The sequence below is a fragment of the Podarcis liolepis genome, assembly GCF_965112155.1.
Source record: "Podarcis liolepis genome assembly, chromosome: 4".
Taxonomy (NCBI): domain Eukaryota; kingdom Metazoa; phylum Chordata; class Lepidosauria; order Squamata; family Lacertidae; genus Podarcis; species Podarcis liolepis.
Genome location: NC_139558.1, coordinates 96,769,842 through 96,797,644, shown reverse-complemented (window position 1 = coordinate 96,797,644; position 27,803 = coordinate 96,769,842). Strand labels below are relative to the sequence as shown.

Below are 27,803 nucleotides of genomic sequence, written 5' to 3'. Positions count from 1 at the left end.
TTAATAACCATAATTATCATAAATAATTCCACATTACAAGTGTCATTACATCTCTGCCAATGATTTTAACTGTTTACAGTGGTCTTTTAAATATTTTACAAATTTACTCCAGTCTTTAGAAAATACTTAATAATATTAAAAATAAAAATAATTTATTATTTATACCCCGCCGATCTAGCCCAGCCACTCTGGGCGGCTTCCAACAGAATATTAAAATACAATAGCCTATTAAACATTAAAAGCTTCCCTAAACTGGGCTGCCTTCAGATGCCTTCTAAAAGTCTGGTAGTTGTTGTTCTCTTTGACATCTGAAGGGAGGACGTTCCACAGGGTGGGTGCCACCACCAAGAAGGCCCTCTGCCTGGTTCCCTGTAACTTGGCTTCTCACAGTGAGGGAACCGCCAGAAGGCCCTCGGTGCTGGACCTCAGTGTCCGGGTAAAACAATGGGGGTGGAGACGCTCCTTCAGATATACTGGACCGAGGCTATTTAGGGCTTTCAAAGTCAGCACCAACACTTTGAATTGTGCTCGGAAATGTACTGGTTTTCCTGGTTTCAGATCTTCCCCATCAGTCTCGCCATTTCCGCATATTCCATCAGTTTCATCTGGCATTCTTCTTCTGTTGGTACTTCTCCTCCTTTCCATCTCTGGGCTAGGAGCACTCTCGCTGGCATCATTTCATACATAAAAAGTATTTTACCTTCCCTTGGTAGCTCTTCACCTGCTCACTTTCCATTTTGGGGATAACAAAACATGGGCCGCAGTAAAGGTAAAGGGACCCCTGACCATTAGGTCCAGTTGTGGCCGACTCTGGGGTTGCAGTGCTCATCTCACTTTGCGGGCCGAGGGAGCCGGCGTACAGCTTCCGAGTCATGTGGCCAGCATGACTAAGCCGCTTCTGGCGAACCAGAGCAGCACACGGAAATGCCGTTTACCTTCCCGCCAGAGCGGTACCTATTTATCTACTTGCACTTTGACGTGCTTTTGAACTGCTGGGAGGGCAGGAGCAGGGACCAAGCAACGGGAGCTCACCCCGTCGCGGGGATTCGAGCCGACGACCTTCTGATCGGCAAGTCCTAGGCTCTGTGGTTTAAGCCACAACGCCACCCGCGTTCCACGGGCCGCAGTATTGGCATACATAAACAAACTTTTTTGACACCTGGGAATTTCAGTCTGAGTTGAAAATGATTTCTTAACCCTGCAAGTGTGCGGTCGCCGGAGGCTGGGTGGCCGTCCACCATGTATGACTCAGCTGAGATTCCTGCGTTGCAGGGGGTTGGACTAGATGACCCTGAGAGGTCCCTTCCAACTCTACAGTTCTCTGATTCCTCAAAGTCAATGAGTAACAGGGGTTAGCAAACTTTTTCAACAGGGGGCCAGTCAGACCTTGTGGGGGGCCAGACTATATTTTTTTGGGGGGGGATGAACGAATTCCTATGCCCCACAAATAACTCAGAGATGCATTTTAAATAAAAGGACACATTCTACTCATGTAAAAACATATTGATTCCCAGACCGTCCGCAGGCCGAATTTAGAAGGTGATTGGGCCAGATTCGGCCCCCGGGCCTTAGTTTGCCTACCCATGGACTAGTAGCTGCAATGGCTATGCTCTATGTCTAAGTTTATGCTCTGTTGTGCTTTTGTTATTTATTTTCCGTAAGCCACTTTGGGATTCATCTGAAAGAAATGTGGCGCAGAATATAATAATAATAATAATTTATTACTTATACCCCGCCCATCTGGCTGGGTTTCCCCAGCCACTCTGGGCGGCTTCCAACCGAATATTGAAAACAATACAGCGTCAGACATTAAAAACTTCCCTAAGCAGTTGTCTTTTAAAAGTAAAATAGTTGTTTATTTCCTTGACATCTGCTGGGAGGGCGTTCCACAGGGCAGGCACCACCACCGAGAAGGCCCTCTGCCTGGTTCCCTGTAACCTCACTTCTCGCAGCGAGAAATACAATCAACCAATCAAGCTGTTATCGGAGGCAGTACGCGCAGTTGCTGGGCACTCCAAGTGGGGGAAATGATGTTGTGCCCAAGTCTTGCTTTTACGCTGTACATTGAGACATCTGGTTGGCCACTTTAAGAATAGGACGCTGGTCTAGGTGGGGCTGGGGCCTGAATCTAGCATGATTTGACACAGTTGCTCTGCCGCTGGTGCCCTTGCCAGTCTCAGCTACTCTTATGGCACTAGTTCAGAGGGTGATCCGGTTGCTACACAGAGACTTGGGCCTGAAATCGTTTTATTACAAGGAAGGGCAGCAGGTCAAATGATTTACCTTGTGACTCCAGTGCAGATACAACCGCTGTCTCTCTGATATCAGACACACCGCTATGATCTGTGGAAACATTGGCAGGAAGGTACTTAGTCGTACCCACAACTCAGAGCCCTGGAGCCTGGTTGATTTCAATGATGGGAGTAATAATAATAATAATAATAATAATAATAATAATAATTTATTTATTTATATCCCACCCTCCCCAGCCAAAGCCGGGCTCAGAGTGGCTAACAACAGTAAAAGTAACACATAAAATCACAATATATTAATTGAAATATATTCTAAAATCAATTCATTCTAAAATCAATTCAGAATCTAATGGCAACCATTGGGCTAGTGTTCTATGAGGATTACGAAAGGAGGGGGTATGGATTTCGATTAAATTCATTCATTGCCCGTCATCCGAAGATCACAGGGCAGTTAGAAAAGCACAAAGCTACATAAAATTGGGAATCGAGCCCATCTGAAGATCATTTGATATGCTGAGTATATGAAGATGAGTCCGTCTAGTCCACAACTGTTCGCTCCAGTGATCACCAACTTTTTATGGCTCCAAAGACACATTTGGAAATCTAAGGAACTCTCATGGATACCACCGAATATCTGTTTCACAGGAGAAAGTCAGGGGATGCTCAGAAACGCACACACCCCAAACAGGCAAACTCCCCACAACAGCTTCAAAAATTGGGATACATGGGAGGCCTTGGTGGGCTTTGCAGAGGGTGCCTGAGGGTGCTCTGGGGCTCATGGGCACCATGTTGGAGACCCCAGGTCTGTTCGTAATAGCAGCAGCTCTTGAGGGTCTCTCGAAGAGTCTATTCCTGTTCCAGTACTGCTATCAAATATCTCCTTATATCTTTGGGTTGAAAGGCAGGGGGCAAATCTGCTAAAACAAATCAAGGGACGTTGGGTGTTGAACCCAATACATTCTACAAGCAACCTGCGCATTATGCCACCTACACAGCCCATGACTCCAGTCTCCACAGATATGGTCCCCTCCCAGAGCTTTTACAGCCTCAGCACTGCACCTTGATGGAGACTTGGCTGCCAACCTGAACCATCCCCTGGGGAAGCCTTTAATCAAAAGAGAGTTGTGCTTACCAGTAATAACAAGAGATAGGTGAAAACGACGGCAGCGAGGATCAGGAAGACGGCAGACCAGTGAAACCAGAAGCCCAAGTTCCCATAATTGTACCTAAAAGTGTGATGCAAACTCGTTACGTATGGGATGAGCCAGGGTTCTAAATCTTGAAAGGCAGGGGCTCGTCATGATGAAGGAATGGGTTTCTGTGCAGTCAGTTTGAACCGGGACCCCAAAACCCCCTTTTCTTCTTTCTCCAAGGGAGCATTTCTAAAATGCATTAACTTGAGCTGTTGAGCAAATGCATAACAAGAACACAGCTGTATAAACAGCTCTCTCCTTTATCAGTCACGGCAATGGATGACCTTGGCTGTTCCAGTGGAGTAGGGATGACACGTCTAGGTCTTATCTTACATCCTGACCACACTCTGACGCACAGACCTAGTCCGGGAACAGCGCCAGAGTGTGTTCTTAGAGTTGGTGACCTCTTAATCCAAGATAGAGTATAGGAACAGGAATACCCTTTTATGGTCAGGAGTACAGGAAGGAAAATCCTTTTATGGTTAAGAGTACCAGAGTAGGAACATCTGTGATGTCAACCTGCAAGTACAAGCTGAGGTGCCTGTATTCCTGGAGAAGGGGGGAGAGGGTACCTGGAGGATATATATACTGCATGAAATCTCTTGTTTCTTTGGACTTGCTGTGGACTGACCACGCAAGTGCCTTTCTGCTGCTCCGGAGAGCAGAAATAAAGAACTCTTTCTCTGAACCAACCCTCGGTGTCATTTGACTTCCTTCCTCCCGTCCGGGAGCAACGCAGAGCCCACCAATCAGTAAAGTCTAATAAGGCTACAATGACAGCCATGTCCCCATGGAGAGTCCAAACATTTAAGCAGGAGAAGAACATAAACAGCTGCCTTATATTGCAATGGTCCATCAAGTTCAATATTGTCTACACAGGCTGGAAGCAGTTCTCCTGGAAATCAGACAGAGAGCTCTACTTAGAGATGTGAGGATCGAAACTGAGACCTTCTGAATGCAAAAGAGGTTTTCTACCAATAAGCTGCAATCCTTCCCAATGAAGGGAGAGTAGTGGGAAATAATGCATAACATAATGCCCACTTGATAGCTGTGAATTTGTCTGATCCTCTTTTGAAGCCGCCCAAGTTGGTGGCAATTCTACACGGCAGGCTTAAGCAGTATGTGGACCGAGAACTCCCAGAAGTGCAAGCTGGATTTCGAAGGGGCAGAGGAACCAGAGACCAAATTGCAAACATGCGCTGGATTATGGAGAAAGCTAGAGAGTTCCAGAAAGACATCTACTTCTGCTTCATTGACTATGCAAAAGCCTTTGACTGTGTCGACCACAGCAAACTATGGCAAGTTCTTAAAGAAATGGGAGTGCCTGATCACCTCATCTGTCTCCTGAGAAATCTCTATGTGGGACAAGAAGCTACAGTTAGAACTGGATATGGAACAACTAATTGGTTCAAAATTGGGAAAGGAGTACGACAAGGCTGTATATTGTCTCCCTTGCTTATTTAACTTATATGCAGAATTCATCATGCGAAAAGCTGGGCTGGATGAATCGCAAGCCAGAATTAAGATTGCTGGAAGAAATATCAACAACCTCAGATATGCAGATGACACAATCTTGATGGCAGAAAGTGAGGAGGAATTAAAGAACCTTTTAATGAGGGTGAAAGAGGAGAGCGCAAAAAATGGTCTGAAGCTCAACATCAAAAAAACGAAGATCATGGCCACTGGTCCCATCACCTCCAGGCAAATAGAAGGGGAAGAAATGGAGGCAGTGAGAGATTTTACTTTCTTGGGCTCCTTGATCACTGCAGATGGTGACAGCAGTGACGAAATTAAAAGACGCCTGCTTCTTGGGAGAAAAGCAATGACAAACCTAGATAGCATCTTAAAAAGCAGAGACATCACCTTGCCAACAAAGGTCCGTATAGTTAAAGCAATGGTTTTCCCAGTAGTGATGTATGGAAGTGAGAGCTGGACCATAAAGAAGGCTGATCGCTGAAGAATTGATGCTTTTAAATTATGGTGCTGGAGGAGACTCTTGAGAGTCCCATGCACTGCAAGAAGATCAAATCGATCCATTCCGAAGGAAATCAGCCCTGAGTGCTCACTGGAAGGACAGATCATGAAGCTGAGGCTCCAAGACTTTGGCCACCTCATGAGAAGAGAAGACTCCCTGGAAAAGACCCTGATGTTGGGAAAGATGTTGGCACAAGGAGAAGGGGACGACAGAGGACGAGATGGTTAGACAGTGTTCTTGAAGCGACTAAAATGAGTTTTACCAAACTGCGGGAGGCAGTGGAAGACAGGAGGGCCTGGCGTGCTCTGTCCATGGGGTCACAAAGAGTCGGACATGACTAAACGACTAAACAACAACAACAAAGTTGGTGGCCATCACTACTTCTCATGTGAGTAAATCCCATAATTTAACTAAGCAATTTTGTCCTTCCACAATCTTCCAGGATATGTGGTAGACACATCTCTGTACTCCAACAGAAGGGACTGGTCAGGGGGCAGGGCTTAGGAACTGCTGGGAGCCTGCCCTCCTGAACCTGCCACCCGAGGCTATCATCTCACTTCGCCTAATAGTAGGGCCTCATGGACATAGAGAGACAACAGGACTGTACAAGGGTCCCCGATTATAAAATCATAGAAAACGGGAGATACGTAGCCGCTCCAGCAGCATATCTCTATTTCCTTACATCCAGAAATGCAAGTTGGGCTTTTACTCTTGCTAGAAGTGTTATGTACTGACATTCTCACCCTTGGCCAGCAGGGGGATACTGTAGATAGTTTTCACTCAGGTCCACATATGCAAATAAGGGATTGAAAGTGACGTTCAGTGATTGGATAGTTACAGAAAGTGTTACAGTTGCGTTGTAGTGGAGCTCTATATAAGTAGGTTGGCTGAACCCTTCAGTTCTGTTCTGTTCTGGCCTGTGAATAAACAAGAGCTGCTTGAAAAATCACTGTGTCGTCTGATATGTTCACCCACAACTTAACAAGAAGCTCAGCCTTGCCCTCACCGGTTCTGGAAGGCTCCTATAGAAGGGTCCCGTACGCGCAGAGACTTTGCGCCTGCCCATTAGAGGAAATAGGAAGCCTCAAACATATATTTTTTAGATGTCCTTTTTATGCTGAGATTCGTAGAGACACAATTGATCCTTTGCTGAAAAGGCTTGCCAGTCTTTCAGACAAGTCTAAACTTAATTTTCTCCTCTTAGGCAAAGATCATAAAACGACCTGGCTGGTAGCCAGATTCTGCGCCCAGATTTGTAGGCACAGGCCATCCTCTAGAATAAAATAGCTTACTAGGGAAATGCTGAAGTTGGAGTGCCTCAGGGTCAATTTTTTATGGTAGCCCAAATCTCAGCTATATGGGTGTATGTATATATTTCAATTTTAACTCATGAGCTATTGCTGCAATCTGCTCCGATTGTATATTTTATATTGTATATTTTATATTTTATGAACGCTGTTTTTATCTAATCTAATAGTAGGGCCGGTTGTGCCTCGCAGGCATTTTGGCTCCGGTACCTGCCTGGCCATTCCTTATGGGGGTGATGGGGCCTGTGGGTTGCAGAAGGAAGACGGGCAAGAAGAAGCTGGATTTCAGAAAGGGTTGCCTACCATTACTGCATTTCTCAGTAAGGAATCCCTGGGTTTCCCAAGACACAGTATAAAAATCATTATCTGTCAGGCTTCACCCTCCCATGGCGCCAGCCAAGAAGTAGTTAAACAAGAAGAGTTCTTCTTCTTATTGTTGTTTAGTCGTTTAGTCGTGTCCGACTCTTCGTGACCCCATGGACCAGAGCACACCAGGCACTCCTGTCTTCCACTGCCTCCCACAGTTTGGTCAAACTCATGCTGGTAGCTTCCAGAACACTGTCCAACCATCTCGTCCTCTGTCGTCCCCTTCTCCTTGTGCCCTCCATCTTCCCCAACATCAGGGGCAGAGAGATAGAAATGCCATCTCTCTTAGATAATGGTGTTTCTCTGAGTAAAGTCCCACCCCCTCCATCTCTCTTATTCTACGTCATCCCAGCGTTGGCTGATCTGAGCTTTCTGTTCTCCTAATCTCAATGCCCATCAGGTCCTGGGAGGGAGGGCATCAGGAATGCTTTCCAAAGACACTGAGTCTGTCAGCTGTCTCTTCCCTGGTGCATCTTCTTCCTTCTGCCCCCTCCCAATGTTTCTCAGCTTCTCCCCTCTGCAGCCTTCTGCAAACCACTGTTGTAAATCCACACTGTCCTCCTCTTCTCGGGAAGGTTCAGGAGGAGTGTAAGCATTTCACTCCTCCGTTGCTGATGTGTGACGGTTATCATCATCATCATCATTTTTAATGTGTATACCGCCTTTCTATCTTACAATCCTCAAGGGGGTTTACAAGCTGAACAAACAAAAAATGTACATCTTATAACGATCTAATGCAGTACAAAAATGTGATAATAAAACATAACTTTAAAATAGGCAACCTCCATCAAAAAAGTAACGTTCAACAATCATTAGAATAGTATAAAATAATATCAGCATATAAAAGTTAAACAGAAATCCACTCAAGAGTTACAATAATATCTAAACTATAATCAGTAAAACAATGACAAGCCACAGTACATAAAACAATACAATACACATTGAGAAGCAGAGATTCAGGCAAGGCAGGTGGAAGGTGGAAGGTGGCCTTGCCTGAAGGAGTCTTTTATTTTATATCGCATGTCCGTGTTTACTTTCTAGGCTTGGCAAACCTGAGAACAGAAGCTAGCCTTATCTCTTCCGCTCTGTTGTGTTTTTGTACTTTTTCCTTTCTGTTCTTTCTCGGAACTGAAGTGAGAGGACGCCATGGTCACTTTGTTTTGCAAATAGGTAAAGGTAAAGGGACCCCTGACCATTAGGTCCAGTCGTGGCAGACTCTGGGGTTGCGGTGCTCATCTCGCTTTATTGGCCAAGGGAGCTGGTGTACAGCTTCTGGGTCATGTGGCCAGCATGACTAAGCCACTTCTGGCAAACCAGAGCAGCGCACGGAAACACCGTTTACCTTCTCGCTGGAGCAGTACCTATTTAGCTACTTGCACTTTGATGTGCTTTCAAACTGCTAGGTTGGCAGGAGCAGGGACTGAGCAACAGGAGCTCATCCCGTCGCGGGGATTCGAACTGCTGACCTTCTGATCGGCAAGTCCTAGGCTCTGTGGTTTAACCCACAGCGCCACCCGCGTCCATTGTCCTGTATATAACCGTAAAGGTAAAGGGACCCCTGATCGTTAGGTCCAGTCATGGCCGACTCTGGGGTTGTGGCGCTCATCTCGCTTTGTTGGTCGAGGGAGCCGGCATACAGCTTCCGGGTCATGTGGCCAGCATGACTAAGCCGCTTCTGGCGAACCAGAGCAGTGCACGGAAACGCCGTTTACCTTCCCGCCAGAGTGGTACCTATTTATCTACTTGCACTTTGATGTGCTTTCAAACTGCTAGGTGGGCAGGAGCAGGGACCGAGCAACGGGAGCTCATCCCATCGCGGGGATTCGAACCGCCAACCTTCTGATCGGCAAGCCCTAGGCTCTGTGGTTTAACCCACAGCGCCACCCGTTTGTTTCTGCTTAATCTGTGCTAAGTGTGTGTGCACATAGGCATCTGCTATGTGTCGCTGGAGCGTGCAGGGACCGATGATTTGTGGACATCCCAGAGCTGTACAACTTTAGGAAGACGCCTGGAGAGGTTTGTCTCATCTCGGGGGCTGTGTGGATGCCCTGGCGTAATCCGACAAGGAGGTCTCCACTGTTCCTCCTTAGTCCAGTCCCTGACATTATCCTAGACCAGGGGCTCCCAGACTGCGGTCTGCAGAACACCACCGTTCCACAGGCTTCATTCCCATGGTCCATGTCCTATCTTTGAAAAACAATGGCAATGTGGACTGTGATGGGAATTTTATGGTCTTAGATATATGGTAATGTTCATAAGTGTACCAACCAAGCACATACATAGATCAGCACAGGAAGACCAACCTGGAACCATTGTGATTCCTAAACTGAGCCAATGTTTTCTCTGCAAGGTCAAAGTGGGAAACCTCCCCATTGTCTCTTTCCTCACAAATCCTGTCTTAAGGACACATTTAAGATATGAATAGGGTGTGAGCCTGTGACCTGGCCTAGGAACTAAGTATTTATCATTACAAAAGACTGGCCAGGCTCCCCAGGCAATCCAATCAAGTAACCTGCCAGACAGGAGATAAACAAGGACAGGAGAAAAACAACATTCAAATTTCTGTTTTAAGACCGCCTTTTCTGTGATGTAGGTATGATGTTTCTGGGGGTGGTCTTGATCTACAGGGTGGCAATTTCAAAAGTCTTTATAAGGCCTTGCACGCCATTTTTCTGGGTCCCTCCTCTCTCCTGTGGGTGAGGGGAGCACCCTGTTGCAACAGATCAATAAAGATCAAGCTTACTAGCTGCTTTGCTTCTCAATATTCTCTGGTTGGCCTCTGTTATTCTCTCCTACCAATAGGGAACCTATGTAAGGACTCTATATGGGCTCTTGGATACCCCATAAGGGAAAAGGGCAATTTTTGTTTACAACAGGACCCTGCGGGTGTTTATGTAATTCGAAATTGTAACACAATAGCATACAATACAAGAAATAAAATCGCAGTACATACCCAGTTAAAAATAACGCATCATCTTCCACCCCGTTATGCACCCTTTTCCGGCCACTTCTGGGTCACCACAATGCGCACATGTGCGGTTGTGCGCCAGTTGGACACATGTAAATCGGTCGTGGTCTGTATTACCACTTCCCCCACTCCTAGAATCAACCCCTTTCTTTAAGGATGTCGCTTTCAGAGGTCAGATAACCAGGGAACCTACCAGTCAAAATTATGGTAGTCATTCTTGGTTTCTCCCCACAGGTACAGAAAGACGAACCAAAGGCAGAACGCCAGGCAGACCAAGAGGAAAAAGATGCACTCCCTCTGGAAACAAAGGGAAAGAAAACCCAAATGAGAGGTCAGTAATTATAAAAATAAAAGCTCTTTTTTTCAACTGAAACTAAAAGTTTGTTCCCTCTGCAAATGTGCAAAATGGCTGGCAGCCCCTGGTTCGGTTGAATAAGAAAGCTTGCTCCTTATCTACAGAGGTGATTTCTTTAAAATGCTCTCATGCATTTATTTATTTCATTTGCTAGTGGCTTCGCCTTGCCCAAAGCGACCCAAATTGACGTAAACCCAAACAACCAAACAGACTGGGAACCCGCCCCCCCCCCCCACTTCTAAAAGGCCACGGATTCTGTGGCCAGAGTCTGCGGGCGCCCAAGCCACTGCGTCACTCCCAGGAGAGACACGTGGATTGGGCGCGCTGCAGGCCCCGTGGAGAGTGCCGCCCGGCATTTTGTCACCCCCCTCAGTGGTGACACCCGGGGTGACCCACCCCCACCACACACCCCTTCCTCTACCCAGTTCAGAGAATGAGAAGATGGAGAGAGACAGGGGAAGGAGACAGGAGGAGGAGGAGTGTGTACGGTGTACGTGTTTTGGCCCACTCGCTTTGGGGTCTGACCACCACCCTCCCATGCCTCAGCCAGTTCCCCCCAAAGGAATAGGGCCATTGGGCAGAGGGAGAGAGCAGTGGTGTGACCTGGGAGCACCACAGGGCGATTGCCCCAGGCGCAAAATTGTTAGGGGCGAACCAGGAAGTGACCTCTCCAGACAATGGAATGACTCTTGTTTTTTTTTATTTCTGTGGCTGCGGTCTCCTTGGTGATGCGGACGCCATTAGACAATTGAATGTGCATGCATCCTCCATCCATTTACCTCGCTCCCACCTATCCCCTTCTGAGCAGCCCTGGGTGTCGGCCACCCACACTACACCACAGGAAGAGAGGGGCGAGGTTTTCCACCAATGCGCTGGGACTCATTTCTGAAGGAATCTAACGGGAATCTGCATTCACCTTGCAGCAGCAGCACTGGCCCCGCTCAATCCTGTTCTGGCGATCCCGTTGCCACTGACAGCTGTACAAGCCAGCCAGGCAGCGGATGAAGCAGCGGTGTTCATAATGACGCAGCAAACTCATCCAAGGTTTCCTTAGTTGTCCGGCGGTGACAAGGCGGACGTCCATTTATTGGTCTTTTACATTATCCTCCACCTGAAATAAGAACTCTGAGAGTCAACTGTTTTTGCTCAGGTCTTTGCATATGCTACAGCAGGATGCCAAAGGGGAATATAGGACCCTGTCTCCTAAGGGCTCCTAATTTTTTTGTTTTTAAAACATCACATCTCTAGTCTGTTGTGAAGTGTGCAGCTTGTGGACAAACTTTCTCTTTACGCGTGCAACTCTCTTTCGACTTCAAGTCCTGAGCATGTCCTAAAACTTGTACTTTATGGAGTCAGAGAATACCACTGAGTAATAATAAAAATTGCAATATTTTTATTATTTATACCCTGCCCATTTGGCTGGGTTGCCTCAGCCACTCTGGGTGGTTTCCAACAGATATAAAAACAGAATAGAACATTAAATATTAAAAACATTCCGATAACAGGGCTGCCTTCAGATGTCTTCTAAAAGTTGTGTAGTTCATCTCCTTGACATCTGACGGGAGGCTGTTCCACAGGGCGGGCGCCACCACTGAGAAGGCCCTCTGCCTGATTCCCTGTAGCTTCACCTTTTGCAGTGAAGGAACCACTAGAAGACCCTCGAAGATGGACCTCAGTGTCCAGTGTGGAGACACTCCTTCAGGTATACTGGCTGAGACCGTTCAGAGCTTTAAAAGTCAGCACCAACACTTTGAATTGTGGGGGACGCGAGTGGCGCTGTGGGTTAAACCTAGGACCTGCCGATCAGAAGGTCGGCGGTTCGAATCCCCACGGCGGGGTGAGCTCCTGTTGCTCGGTCCCTGCTCCCGCCAACCTAGCAGTTCGATAGCACGTCAAAGTGCAAGTAGATAAATAGGTACCGGTCCGGCGGGAAGGTAAACGGCGTTTCCGTGCGCTGCTCTGGTTCACCAGAAGCGGCTTAGTCATGCTGGCCACATGACCCGGAAGTTGTACGCCGGCTCCCTCGGCCAATAAAGCGAGATGAGCGCCACAACCCCAGAGTCGGCCACGACTGGACCTAATGGTCAGGGGTCCCTTGACCTTTTACTAACACTTTGAATTGTGCTCGTAAACGTACTGGGAGCCACTGAAGATCCTTTAGGACCGATGGTCCCAGAAGCCGGTCCCTGTCACCCATCTAGTAGCCGCATTCCAGGATCACATCAGAAACCAGGACAGCTTCTCTGAATCAGGGATGGCCCTGGAAAATAGGGACACTTGGAGGGTCTGATTTACTTGTTTGTATTGTGATTTTAAGCTGTCTGTAAACATCAACCAGAGGCTTTGCTATGAGCATAATATACGTTTTTAAATGCAGGAACCTTTTCAGGAGAGCCTAGTAGTGTCTGCCCTTCTCCTACAGACAGAAGGGTCCCCACCCAGGTACTATGTAATCCGGAATAAATTGACTGATCTGATTTATGTACCCTCAAGGAAGCCAGTTCTATTCCCTGTCCTTACCCAATGTACCTCAGTTGCTACTCAATCCAAGGTATCTTTCTGCCAAGAAATCAACATTGCAGAATCCACAGGCCTCCCAGTTAAGCACTTAAACTGCCACAGAACCTTCTAATGTGTTGGAACAAGCACTATTGCAACTTTCAAAAAATCCAGGTCACCATGAAAAATGCTTAGATGAGGACAATAGTTCAGAAAGTGTCCAGATTGTAGAGTCCAGAACATCTGTAGGGCAGCAGTTTTTGGAAAGGTTGGCCAAGGGGAACCAAGTTGGTTTCTGTTCTGATCAAATCAAAATTTATTCCGTTTTTTAAAAAATGAGGTTGGCTCACGTAAGCCCTCAAATTGTGGATTAGGTGTTAGTTTGAACTGACAGTGTCAGGGGTTCAGGAGCAGAGGCACAGGAGAGGGAGGAAACAGAGAGCGAGGGGGAGGAATCCGAAGGTAATATGAGCGACGACAGCGGACCGAGATCTCCGAGTCTTTCCAGTGAGTCGGAAGATTCTCAGAAAGGGGCGCCAGTGGTCAGAGCAAGGGGGGCGCCTAGGGGGACACCCCAGGAAGAAGGGACCAGAGGGGGTTCAGAGAGCAGCAGTTGGAAATCGGGACCAGCGTCCCCACCAGAGCGCAGCAGGGGGGAGGAGTCCCAGGTATCGGGATCAGGCGGCTCTCCGCAAGAGGGAGGACAGGAGTCAGGAGTGGCCACACCTCCATCGGGGAGCGAGGAAACGGTCAAGAGGAAGGTTGAAGGCTGCGCGCGCGCGCCAAGTTCAAATGCACAGGAAGGCGGCGCAGTAAGCAGCCCGGATAGAGAGCCAGGTCCCAAAGCCCGCCGCAAAGAGGGAGAAGAGTCGGGGGGGTCAGCGTCAGAAGAGTCCAGGAAGGAAGAGACCACGGGGGGTAGAGGGACCCAGAGGAGAAAGGAAAGAAGGAAGAGGTGGAGCAAGGCGAGAGTATTAAGTTGGTGTACAGGGGGCGGAGACTCAGACGGAGCTTCGCCGGTCTAGCTTCTAAGACGTAGAGCTGCGCGCTCCGGCTTTGGAATGGAAACTGTAACTCAATAAAGACTTTTGTACAGTACTGCTGGCTAGCGTGGTCCTCTGTGAGCTGGGACCTGGAAGCGGCTCTGACAGACAGCATTTAATGTCTCGAAGCCTTCATTTGTCTTTGTACTAAGAGTTGTTAGGAGACCCCCTATTCCTTTTGATTCCTAGAGTTCCCTGGGAAGAGGGATTGGTTGTTAAGCCAGTCTAGGAATTGTAGCTCTGTGTGAGGAATAGAAGAAGAAGAGTTTGGATTTGATAACCCGCCTTTCTCTCCCCTTCAGGAGTCTCAAAGTGGCTAACATTCTCCTTTCCCTTCCTCCCCACAACAAACACTCTGTGAGGTGAGTGGGGCTGAGAGACTTGTGTGTGACTGGCCCAAGGTCACCCAGCAGCTGCATGTGGAGGAGCGGAGACGCGAACCCGGTTCCCCAGATTACGAGTCTACCGCTCTTAACCACTACACCACACTGGCTCTCCACACTGGGAGCTCCCCATTTCATCTCTGTCCTCTAAAGGCCTTCAACCTGTCCTCAGTTATTATTACATTTAACACAGGACCAATGAATTTGTGGTCCTCCAGATATCTGTCAGGAGATCATCCTACACTCGAGTAGGACCCTGGCAGAGACACATGCCCGACTGGCATGTTCTCTCCCTCCTGGTCGATCATTCGGGAGCTTCAAAAGCTTTCTTCAGCCCAAACATCACAGCGACCGATGCCAACCAACATCGGCACACTTAGGGATCCGCAGAGTCTTCACAGTTGCGTAACAGACCTCAGCAACTCAGCATTTTGGCTAATCTACTTTATTTACACATAAACACACACGGAGCACTGCAATATGGCTCCCTCTCTCTCTAGCATCAGACAGCAAAGAGAAAAAGAACAAAGGACAATAGTCCCACTTCATGGAACACAGTAACACAAACATCCTGTCTCCGTCACTTCCCACTCTGTGGAGTCAAAACATATACTGTCATGTGATAGACAACAATCCCATGACTGCAATCATGGAGCAGGAATTCTAACAATATCATCCTCCAGATATTTTTCATCTGTCCTTCACCATAAGTTCCTAAGGAATGTTACGATTATCAGCAACATTAGGAACACTTTAATACAACGTACAGTCACAAAATGGATGCGAGTGGTCTAAACCCCTGAGCCTCTTGGGCTTGCCGATCGGAAGGTCAGCGGTTCGAATCCCCATGACAGGGTGAGCTCCCGTTGCTCGGTCCCAGCTCCTGCATACCTAGCAGTTCGAAAGCACCCCAAAAGGTTCAAGTAGATAAATAGGTACCGCTCCAGCAGCGGGAAAGTAAACGGCGTTTCTGTGAGCTGCACTGGTTTTGCCAAAAGCAGCTTAGTCATGCTGGCCACATGACCCGGAAGCTGTACGCCAGCTCCCTTGGCCTGTAAAGCGAGATGAGCGCCACAACCCCAGAGTCGTTCGCGATGGGACTTAACTGTCAGGGGTCCTTTACCTTTACAATTGCAAAAATAGGCTTAGTTTGGTCAGAATCGAGGATCCACTTCCAGAGTTAACGCTAAAAACATTAATGATGACAAATGAGCCCTTTATCTGCTAGAGGGCGGTGGAAATTTGTTTCCTGGGGATTTTGGGACTCGTCTGCCCATGTGCCATCTGAAACCAAAGGGGTGCATTGGTTGGCAGATGCGAAATATATCGGCATTATTTTCAGCTCTCCTACTCTCCCTACAGGGATGCGGGTGGCGCTGTGGTCTAAACCACAGAGCCTAAGGCTTGCCAATCAGAAGGTCAGTGGTTTGAATCCCCGCGACAGGGTGAGCTCCCGTTGTTTGGTCCCAGCTCCTGCCCACCTAGCAGTTCGAAAGCACGTCAAAGTGCAAGTAGATAAATAGGTACCACTCCGGCGGGAAGCTAAACAGTGTTTCTGTGCGCTGCTCTGGTTTGCCAGAAGCAGCTTAGTCATGCTGGCCACATGACCCGGAAGCTGTACGCCGGCTCCCTTGGCCAGTAAAGCGAGATGAGTGCCGCAACCCCAGAGTCGTCCATGACTGGACCTAATGGTCAGGGGTACCTTTACCTTTACTACAAACTAAACTACTGGCTTGCATGCATTTTACAGCTCCCTATAGAGAATTCTCTCTTGCAGGCTACCACCCCCTCCTCCCTTCCAAGATGGCCCCCTTCACTCTTAATGTCCAAGATGGTGTTGGACTACAGTTACCATCATCCCTGACCACTTGCTACCTGAAACTGGAGCAGGATGGGAACTCTCTCTCCTCCAACCCAGTTCATTTAGACCAGGCAAAGGTGGGAATCAGTTTCACATTAGATCTCCAACGGCGAAAGAAGTGGTAAGAATGCACAGAACTTTTACGAACCCAGCAGATTCCGTCCTGGTTCCTTTACTGGAAGGGATCCTGTATCAAACAGAAGTGAAGGGGTGGATGGGGAAAGTAACTGGATATTTCAGGGCAGGAGGAATTACAGAAATAGAATATGCAAGAGTGCGATCTGATCCCCAAGCAAACGGGAGTGGAGGAATCCAGTTCTCTTGGATTATGTGGCTCTTTTCTTTAATAGCAGAAGCACGTGTTGAACTGGCCCCAGAAGCGACTTTTAAAATGGCAAAACTGGCCCTAAAGTAGCCCAGAAGAGAGGGCACAAAAACAGGACTCCCATGAGCCTTTGCAAGTGCAATCCCAGGAGCCTTTGCACCAACCACTGAATCCTGTGCAAAGCTGGAGTTTGAGCAAATTCACATTTCAGCAGCAATTTACAATTATATTCATCATCATCATCATTAATTGAATTTATATACCACCCTATACCTGTGGGTCTCAGGGTGGTTCACACAATAAAATCAATATGTAAAACAACCACAAAATAAGTAATAAAAATAAAAACAACCCAATAGTGAAAATTCATCAGCATTTTAGTGTGAATTTCTCCTAATAAACACATTTTTTACTACTCCTCTTTGAATATATACTTTTTGCCAGTAATTTCTTCATATCTGATGCGTTATGTATGTTATTTTTCACTAATATACTTTCCTTTGATATACACATTTTGGTTGGAAAATTGCATCGAATTTCAAAGAAAGTGTTTCACTTTGCATATTGGTTTGAGGAGTGTGGAATGGGTGTTTTCTCATTAAAATGCAAACAAAATTGAATTCTTTCTCCATCCCTGTAGAAGACAACCTTTAAATTGAACCCCAGGTGTCTAAAAATAAACCCAACTTTAAGCCTTTTCCCCATCTCTCTTTTAGTAAAAGGTAAAGGGACCCCTGACCATTAGGTCCAGTCATGACCGACTCTGGGGTTGCGGCGCTCATCTCGCTTTATTGGCCAAGGGAGCCGGCGTACAGCTTCCGGGTCATGTGGCCAGCATGACTGAGCTGCTTCTGGCGAACCAGAGCAGTGCACGAAAATGCCGTTTACCTTCCCGCCGGAGTGGTACCTATTGATCTACTTGCACTTTCGAACTGCTAGGTTGGCAGGAGCAGGGACCGAGCAATGGGAGCTCACCCCGTCCCGGGGATCGGAACCACCAACCTTCTGATCGGCAAGTCCAAGGCTCTGTGGTTTAACCCACAGCGCCATCCGGTTGTCTAGCATATGCAACAACTTTCCTAACACTGTTCACAATAGATTTGCAACAGAAATCACCCATTTTTTAAACATATATACATATACTGTTAAAGGCTGTTAAAACTGATAGATTGCTTGTGCTTAAATCTATAACAACAGACGTGTGCTTTACTGAAAATATGATTCTTCACAAAGAGTTGTTCTCTTGGACTTGTTGAGGAATATTTGGACTCTTTGGCTTTGAGATATTGAGTTGTGTATGCCTTTATTGTTTTGGCATTGTAAATATCACTTAAGTACTAGAAGGTGTTGAATTTTCATACATTACCTGCTAATCATATAATTGGAAAGTTGGAAGAGACCCTAAGGGCCATCTAGTCCAACCCCCTGCAACGCAAGAATTTTTTTTGCCCAAGGTGGGGCTCTTAACCCCTGACCCTGACATTAAGAGTCTCATGCTCTACCAGCAAAACAAAATATAATTTTAAACCCGCTTCATCGTTCTGTTTCAAGCTAGAACAACTCTTCCAACTGAGCTATCCAATTAATCTTTTGCAAACCACATAAAGAGTTATTTAGTTTGAGAAAGTGTGGTTCTGCCTTTCGGTTCTTTTGGCTTCAGCGACAACTTTGGGAACTGGCTACAGCTTCCCTCCAGATGTTAACATTTCACAGATTACTTGTTGCTCCATTTGCAAGCTGACGGGAAGCCTCCTTGCCAGATGTTTTGCAAACCCTCGCTGCCACTGATCCCCTCCTGCTGTTGGCGCTGGCTAAAAGAGAGGATTGCCCTACACATCCATCGGTTTTAGATGCGTGCTCACGGCCCGTTATATAGGAAGAAATCACTTGGAACGCTGCGTGGCTTTCGAGACTTCTTAATAAAATGCATCCGTCCGAGCCAAGGGTGAGTTTTTCCCCTTTGCCAAAGGATTTGTTCCTGCTCGCCCGTTTGCAAAAGGTTGCTTCATTAGCACTCTTTTCCCATCCACCGAAGATGGAGATCTGGGGTCAGTTTGGGGGCAAATGGAAGAGAAATCCTCACACTTCCAAAACCGTTACTCTGCAGGGAATCTTAATAAGGGCATTAACAACCAAGGCAGCACTCAGGACAGCTCCTTTGGGGAGAGATGCCACTCACCTCAGATTTCTTTGCCCCAAAGGATTTGCAGTTCTCCTCCTTTGAGCACCCTCCCTTTCACCGCCTCCCTTCCGTGGTGGTGACCTCTGCTTCTTATATCTCCGCAGCCAAAGAGAAGTACAGCTGGAATCTCTGAAGTAGGAAAGGAGGGCTGTGAACAGCTAAGCTCCTCCCACAGTGGGCGGGGCGTTTGCCATCTGTGACCGTTGTTCTTTTTCTTTAAAAGCTCAATCCAAAAGCGACTGGAAAAGATTGAGATGTAATCCAAATGGGGAAAGTTGTTTGCCATATGGCGCTGCAAGACAGGGAGGGAGGGAGGGAGGAAGAAGGAAGAATTTGGTTCTCAGTGTTCCTGCTTCCGCATCAGACAATTTGATTTAAAAGTTCTGCCAACAGATATTATTATTTTTGAGCATCTGCGCTTAGAAAAATCATAAAGCAGATCTGGAGTATGGCAAGTGGGAAGAAATCCTTTCCATTGTTTAAGGTATCTACAGAAAACAGTTTTTTGTTCATATTACATGCAATAATTTTTCCATTTTCTGTCTCCTCCTCCTGGTGTCTCATTCAGATTGGGATCTCAGTGCTTGAACTTAATAAGAAATCCTGATGAACTATCTTGGACTGACAAGAGCACTTTGAAGTTGAAAAAATGTAAATCCAATTAGAAAAGAGCCCTCTTTTTGGGAAGCTGGAGGAAGGCCGGAGAATAAAGGAGTGGGGGAACTACCAGCCGCACAAAAGGAAGTTTGTTTGCTATTGTGTAACTGTCTGAGGCTGTTAGGGCATATGAATTTGGCCACAGCCCTTTGAAAAGCAGGAAATCCGTGAAGCTCTGATTAGAGAATGGCATACCTCACCCCTGAGTGGCATGAGAATTTCAAGAAACACAGCTCTGGTGTCAGCCTTGAAATGCTCCTTACAAATCATTCGCTAATTGGGCAATGGTCCCTCCACCTCAAGAGGTGCTGGGAGATCCTAATTCCCCCCTCACAGAACTACAATTCCCAGAGTTCCCAGGGAAGAGGGGTCGACTGTTAAGTAGGGCTGCCATATTTCAAAAAGCGAAAACCCGGACAAAAAAGTTGTAAGAAAAAGGCGTAATAACGAACTAAGGAGGAGACAGTTTACCAAAAACGAAAAGAGAACCTTGTTGAGGATGAAGGAAGTCAATTGGAAGAAAAGAAGAACTGAAATATGGTGTATATAAATTGTTGGCTATTGGTTTTGTATAAGTTTTCGTACATTGTTATGCTTTGTTTGTATTTCTTTGGTTTTTGGTTTTTTCTTTCGATTGTGTATTTTTATTATTATTTATTATTATTATTATTATTATTATTATTATTATTATTATTATTTATTATTTTCATGTTTAGTTTTACAAGCATGTGTGTATGTACTGTAAATAAACTCATTTAAAAGAGAGAGAGAGAGAGAGAGAGATTTTTGGGGGAGGTGGAATCCATGACTGTTTAGAAGTGGTAAAGGTAAAGGTAAAGGGACCACTGACCATTAGGTCCAGTCATGGCCGACTCTGGGGTTGCGGCGCTCATCTCACTTTATTGGCTGAGGGAGCCGGAGTACAGCTTCCGGGTCATGTGGCCAGCATGACTAAGCCGCTTCTGGCAAACCAGAGCAGAGCACGGAAACGCCGTTTACCTTCCTGTCACAGTGGTACCTACTTATCTACTTGCACTTTGACGTGCTTTCAAACTGCTAGGTTGGCAGGAGCAGGGACCGAGCAACGGGAGCTCACCCCGTCGCGGGGATTCGAACTGCCGACCTTCTGATCGGCAAGCCCTAGGCTCTGTGGTTTAAAGGCCCTTTAGAAGTGGTACGATCCTGCTTTAAATGCCTAGGACAGATGAGGCTTATTCTCCGGCTCTGAAGTGAGAGCTTTCCCCTCCTCAATGCCAGTTTGTGAAACTCCGAAGATCATCTACCATAAAACCACTCCTGGTTCACAATATGTTGAATTGACAACAACCTCTCTGCCGCAGTGTCACTCTGAGGGTCAACATCCTTTACTTTAAGGGGAAATTGCTCTGTGTTGATGACTGCCCCAGAGAGCTATGAAGCCATAAACTTGATTTCTGAAATGCGCGTGGCATGCGGGGGGGAAATCTGAGGATTGACATCGTTTTATAACATGTGCACTGCACTTTATGATGGCAATCACACCTTGAACTCTATGGGGTTGCCGAAATGAATAAAAAGTCCGGTAGATGGGAGACCAAGCAGGAGAGAGAATTGCCTGTCATTAAGGAAATGATTTCTCCAAGTCAGACTGATCTCTGTGTTCTGTGCTGGGAAGGTATTTCCCTGCACCCCAAGTAAGATTTGTGAGCATCAATTTTCCAGTTAAATGGCAGGTGTCTTTTCCTTTAGCCATTGACTTCATCTAGGCAGCAGGGTTAAAGCTACAAAGCTGGGAAACCCAGCCAGATGGGTGGGGTATAAATATATTATCCTTTCTCCTGGGCCATGTCCAGAAAGTGGAGTTGGGGGATGAGTGTTCAGACCCCTGGGCTCTCACTTGTGGGGTGCCTCAGGGTTCTGTCCTCTCCCCCATGCTTTTTAATATCTATATGAAGCTGCTGGGAGAGATCATCAGAGGTTTGGGCTGGGTGTTCATCAGTATGCCGATGATACCCAGCTCTACCTCTCTTTTAAATCACAACCAGTGAAGGCGGTGAAGGTCCTGTGTGAGTGTCTGGAGGCGGTTGGAGGATGGATGGCGGCTAACAGATTGAGGTTGAATCCTGACAAGACAGAAGTACTGTTTGGGGGGGAACAGGAGGGGGGGTGGAGGACTCCCTGGTCCTGAATGGGGTAACTGTGCCCCTGAAGGACCAGGTGCGCAGCCTGGGAGTCATTTTGGACTCACAGCTGTCCATGGAGGCGCAGGTCAATTCTGTGTCCAGGGCGATTGTCTACCAGCTCCATCTGGTATGCAGGCTAAGACCCTACCAACCTATGGACTGCCTCGCCAGAGTGGTGCATGCTCTGGTTATCTCCCTCTTGGACTACTGCAATGCACTCTACCTTTGAAGGTGATCCGGAAACTGCAATTAATCCAGAATGCAGCAGCTAGACTGGTGACTGGAAGCGGCCGTCGGGACCACATAACACTGGTCCTGAGAGATCTGCATTGGCTCCCAGTATGTTTCTGAGCACAATTCAAAGTGTTGGTGCTGACCTTTAAAGCCCTAAACGGCCTCGGCCCAGTAAACCTGAAGGAGCGTCTCCACCTCCATTGTTCAGCCCAGACACTGAGGTCCAGTTCCAAGGGCCTTCTGGCAGTTCCCTCATTGGGAGAAGTGAGGTTACAGGGAACCAGACAGAGGGCCTTCTTGGTAGTGGCGCCCGCCCTGTGGAACACCCTCCCAGCAGATGTCAAGCAAATAAGCAGCTATCTTATTTTTAAAATACATCTGAAGGCAACCCTATTTAGGGAAGTTTTTAATATTTAATGCTGTATTGTTTTTAACACTCGATTGGTAGCCGCCCAGAGTGGCTGGGGAAACTCAGCCAGATGGGCAGAGTATAAATAATTTGTTGTTGTTGTTGTTGTTGTTGTTGTTGTTGTTGTTGTTGTTTCCTGGTCCTCCGAGGAGTATATAGTCCACTCACCTGTGTCCAGCGGCAGAGATGCTTCTTTATGCCTCCAGGGACAAAATGTAGTCTCTGGTAGCAGTTGGTCTTTACTGGAAGGACTGGGGAGTGTATCCCTCTCCTGATGCAAGAGGTCTCTGCATCTGAGGGTCGCTGGTCCAGAGCCATGACAGAAGGTGCTGCTGGGAGACGGCTGGTCCACCCAGCGAGCTTTAGCTTGTGATGTTCTCCATGTTTCCATCCTGCCTCCCCATACTTTTTGAGATCCGTTATGAAATCACTGGGTGCGATCATCTGGACCCTTGGGTCAAAGTACCCTCAGGCCATTCCTATCTTCTGATTCCAGAGAGGGCCAGTCCGGTGAAGGTCGAAGCGCTGTTGACCAGAGCGATGTTCCACAGCCAGTTCCAGGAGGTCTGGTTAGCCAAGGAGACAGGATGTGCCCCAAGGCCACCAGAACACATGGTTGCAAGTCCTAGCTCTCGCTGGGGAAGTTTGAGGCTCGGTTGGGTTGCAGCCATTACATGGCTGCACCTCTAAGACTAAAATAACAACGCTAACTTGAACTAACTCTATACGGTCCATAAGATCATTTATGCAGGCTATAATCCATACCTCAAAAGGCTTGATCTCCAGGTATTGCAAAGGGCATAGCAACCAAGGTGAGTCTCCTGAGCCAATCAGAAAGCTTTGAGGCTGGAAACTTCTGGAACCTTGGCGTACATGCATTCCCACACAGCTGAAACCATTTCCCATTTAGCAGGCCTCATTCCTGGCCTTGAAACAGAGTACAGCTAGATAACGCAATGACTCAGCCCGATAAAATTGTTTTGAATGCCAAAAAGCAGTTTCTTTACCCAGAGGCCTAAGCAAGGAAGCCCTTTTTTGACACACTTTGTAGGGTTGCCGTATTTCAAACAGTGAAAATTTTGGCAAAGTTGTTGAGCCTTTTTTGGTTTTGCCCAAAGTTGTTGAGCTTTTTTGGGCAAAATCACAAAAACCCCACCCCATTTTAAAGCTATTTTTATAGAAAATTGGCAGAAAAGGCACTGCCGACACAGGATACCATTTGTCCAGATTTTCCCGGACATTCAACCAATTTCTGCCCAAACACTGCTGCCGACTGCAGTATTCCAGGTATGTCCAGACATATGGCAACCCTACACTTTTGCAGGTGGGGATGTGCTTTGAATAGATGGTGGGTGGCGCTGTGGGTTAAACCACTGACCCTAGGACTTGCCGATCAGAAGGTCGGCGGTTCGAATCCCTGCGATGGGGTGAGCTCCCGCTGCTCGGTCCCTGCTCCTGCCAACCTAGCAGTTCAAAAGCACGTCAAAGTGCAAGTAGATAAATAGGTACCGCTCTGGCGGGAAGGTAAACGGCGTTTCCGTGTGCTGCTCTGGTTCACCAGAAGCGGCATAGTCATGCTGGCCACATGACCCGGAAGCTGTACGCCGGCTCCCTCGGCCAATAAAGCAAGATGAGCGCCGCAACCCCAGAGTCGGCCATGACTGGACCTAATGGTTAGGGGTCACTTTACCTTTACCTTTACCTTTACCTTTACCTTTACCTTTACCTTTACCTTTACCTTTACCTTTACCTTTACCTTTACACTGACTGGCAGTAGTTCACCAGGGTTCCAGGCGGCAAGTCTTTTGAGACGCTAGGAATTGAACCTGCGGCCTTCTACATTAAAGAACAAGTGCTCTTCCACTGATCTAGGGGTCTTCCCCAAAGGAACGTGAAAGAGCATGCTCTACAACGAGGGGGGAAAGTATTTGATCCCCTGCTAAATTTGCCCGTTTGCCCTCTGACGAAGAAATGACCAGTCCATAATTTTAATGGTAGGTTTATTGTAGCTGTGAGAGACAGAATAACTGTTCGAAGGTTATTCTGAAGGTTCGAGTAGCTACACATCAGCCTCGAAATCTTACTGACTTGGAGAGGATCTGCAAAGAGGAGTGGGACAAAATACCTCCTGAGATGTGTGCAGACCTGGTGGCCACCTACCAGAAACGTCTGACCTCTGTAATTGCCAAGAAGGGTTTTGCCACCAAGTACTAAGTCATCTTTTCCAAATACTTATTTCACTCCTTATAATGCACATCCATCTCTGACTTTTGTCTTCTGGGTTTCTGGGGGTTTTCCAGTGTGGTGTAGTGGTTAAGAGCGGTAGTCTCATAATCTGGGGAACCGGGTTCGCTTCCCTGCTCCTCCACATGCAGCTGCTGGGTGACCTTGGGCCAGTCACACTTCTCTGAAGTCTCTCAGCCCCACTCACCTCACAGAGTGTTTGTTGTGGGGGAGGAAGGGAAAGGAGAATGTTAGCTGCTTTGAGACTCCTTCGGGTAGTGGTAAAGCGGGATATCAAATCCAAACTCTTCTTCTTCTTCTTCCTGTTGTTAGTCTGTCTCTCACAGCTGCAATAAACCTACCATTAAAATTATGGACTGGTCATTTCTTCGTCAGAGGTCAAACGGGCAAATTTTGCAGGGGATCAAATACCTTCCTCCCTCACTGTATATCCTCAGTCTTGGCATCTGCCATGCCAGGGAAAGACACTCTATTCCTTTCCTCCTTTCCCCATAAACAAGGAGTCTTCCATCATAGGTTTTTCTCCACCTGTAATCGGAAGTGGTACAGTCCTGATCCATATTTACCAGCTCATCAACTGGTATCTCTGTTGTATTTGAAAATAGTTACAGATAGGTAGCCGTGTTGGTCTGCCATAGTCAAAATAAAAAAATTCCTTCCAGTAGCACCTTAAAGACCAGCTAAGTTAGTTCTTGGTATGAGCTTTCGTGTGCATGCACACTTCTTCAGATACACTGAAACAGAAGTTGCCAGATCCTTCTATATAGTGAGAAGGTGGGGAGGGGTATTACTCAGAAGGGTGGTGGGAATGGGAGATTGGCAGATAGCTGAGATGAGCCTGTTGACGACTCTTAACGACTGCAATAGGTCTTACAGGAAAAGGCAAGGGGTGAGAAGGTGAAAAATGGCTTAGTCATGTATAATGAGATAAGAATCCAATGTCTTTGTTCAGACCAGGTCTCTCCATGGTTAAGAGTCATTAAGAGTCGTCAACAGGCTCATCTCAGCTATCTGTCAATCTCCCATTCCCACCACCCTTCTGAGTAATACCCCTCCCCACCTTCTCACTATATAGAAGGATCTGGCAACTTCTGTTTCAGTGTATCTGAAGAAGTGTGCATGCACACGAAAGCTCATACCAAGAACTAACTTAGTTGGTCTTTAAAGTGCTACTGGAAGGAATTTTTGTATTTGAAAATAATTCATGTGTGACGTGTGTGTGTGTGTGTGTGTGTGTGTGCGTGGACACACTTAAACATCATGTTTATGTATGCAATTGTTTAAAAATGTTTTTATTATATTGTGAACCACTTCAGGATTTCTCACGGGAAGCAATTCATAATGGAAAGAAATCATCGCTATTGATAATAATGATAGTAACAGCCATTTAGCATTCGTGGGAAGTTCTGAGAGACTGTTTCAAAGACAAGAGATGTTGTGCATAAGGTATATCAGTTCAAAATGTTCCCTTGCTCCTCCCTCACACTGCAAAAAGAACACTCAATAATGCAAATTAACATATGCAAATCAGATTAGATGTTTAAAGCATAGACTGTTTTTAAAAGCAAATAACACAACCTGAGCATGGTGGATGAAAACCATCTAGCTGCAGCCTCCAGAGGGTGCAACAGAATATGTTTAAAATTAAGTCTGCACTTTCTCAACATACTCCACATGGGGGAGCTCCCATAATGCTTGGTCATGAATGTTCAGAAGCATAAACTGCCAATTCTCAACCGTCTATTTAGCCTGTGGAAAGTGTTGACGCAGAGTTTTTGTTTTGTCTCAGCCAACCACAAGGCAACCCCCACAAAGATGGAGTAATTGCTCATGGGTGGCGGTAGGATTTGAACCCAAGCCAAAAGCCATCTTCAAATCTTTCAAGGGCTGTCACATGGAAGAGGCAGCAAGCTTGTTTTTCCCTGCTCAGGAAAGTAGGACCCGATCCAATGGCTTAAAGCTACAAGAAAGGAAGATTCTGACTAAACATCAGAAAAAGTAAGAGCTTTTGACAGTGGAACAGTCTCCCTTGGGAGGTGATGGACTCTCCTTTCATAGGAAGTTTTTAAGTGGAGGGTGGATGGCCATCTGTCCTGGATGCTTTAGTTGACATTTCTGCATTGCAGGGGGTTGGACTAGATGACCCTCAGGACCCCTTCCGACTGTACAATTCTATAGTTATATGGACTGAACTATAGAATGGGAATTGGGCTCACTATGTTATGGGCCTCCGGAACAAGACATCTTTTGCATGTTACAGAGCAGAGAGTCAGGCAGACACAGAGAGGGTCCCTTGGGGCTCGCTGTAGACCAGTGGCATAGCGTGGGGGGTGCAGGGGGGGCTGGCTGCACCGGGTGCAACATCTGGGGGTTAGGGTTAGGGGGCGCAAATCCACTGGTTAGGGGGCGCAAATTACTTGCCTTGCCCCGGGTGCTGACAACCCACGCTACGCCACTGCTGTAGACAGAGGAAGGGGCCTGACAAAGAGGGATGGGGAGCGAAGGGGGAGTTGCAAGCCAGCATGAGCAACCACTTCACCTAGACAAGAGCAACCCTCGGTAATCTCTGCGTTTTATTCTGCTTCCTTAATAAAGAAACTACCGTATTTTTTGCTCCATAAGGCGCACCGGACCATAAGGCGCACCTAGACTTTAGAGGGGGAAATCAAGAAAAAAAAATATTATTTACACACACACCCCAGCTCCAAAGAGCAGCGGACAGGCTGTATGCAGCCTGTCCGCTTCTCCCAGAGCTTCTCGGGGCTGCCAGGGGAAGGCCGGGTTTCCCCCCTCCCAGCCCCATTGAGCAAAGAAGCCAAGACAGCAAGCAGGATCCATCCCGCTGGCTGTCTTGTCTTCCTCTTTAGCGGCGCACAACCTCTCCAGCCGGGAGTGCTAGGGCAATTCCCCCACCTCCCACAAAAGCCCACAGGAGCCGCGCACCCTTTAAGGAGCGTGTGGCTCCTGCAGGCTTTTCTACGAGGAGGGAGAAGGGACTGACTGGCTGCATCAGTCCCTTTTCCCTCCTGGAGAAAAGCCCGCAAGAGTCGCACGGAGCTTGTGTGTGGCTCTTTGGGGGCTTTTCCTGCCTGCCTCCCCCCTGCATTCACTCCATAGGACGCACAGACTTTCCCCCTTACTTTTTAGGAGGGAAAAAGTGCATCTTATGGAGTGAAAAATACGGTAGCTGCAAGTTAGCCAGAGTTTCACTTTCTTTCTCTGATCTGCAAATAACCTGTTCTCCTTGTTGGCTGCCTGACAGCTGCTCAGCCTCCCCACCGAACAGCTGAGACGTGTGGTAGCGCAGCAGCAGCCAGCTACTTTCCTGCTTGTCCTCCAGCCTCCAGCCAGCCCCAGGGCTTCAATCCTACTTTGAATTTTGGTCTGG

General features: G+C 47.2%; 1 protein-coding gene across 4 annotated transcripts in view; it reads right to left on the bottom strand.

Annotated features, from left to right (window-relative positions):
* The window catches only part of GDPD4 (glycerophosphodiester phosphodiesterase domain containing 4), a 40,896-nt gene extending 22,002 nt beyond the window's left edge, over nucleotides 1–18,894 (bottom strand). Inside the window, exons 1-5 of one of the 4 annotated variants that reach the window (XM_083499664.1) lie at nucleotides 18,707–18,894; nucleotides 11,333–11,527; nucleotides 10,255–10,358; nucleotides 3,385–3,478; nucleotides 2,284–2,343 (exon numbers count right to left, since the gene is read on the bottom strand). In XM_083499664.1, the coding sequence (XP_083355790.1) occupies nucleotides 2,284–2,343; nucleotides 3,385–3,478; nucleotides 10,255–10,358; nucleotides 11,333–11,500 (426 nt within the window). In that variant the 5' untranslated portion in view covers nucleotides 11,501–11,527; nucleotides 18,707–18,894. Of the gene's footprint in view, nucleotides 1–2,283; nucleotides 2,344–3,384; nucleotides 3,479–10,254; nucleotides 10,359–11,332; nucleotides 11,886–18,706 lie in introns of those variants that run through there. The other 3 variants (XM_083499667.1, XM_083499666.1, XM_083499665.1) reach the window with 3 other exon arrangements.
* Between the last annotated feature and the right edge of the window lie 8,909 nt (nucleotides 18,895–27,803).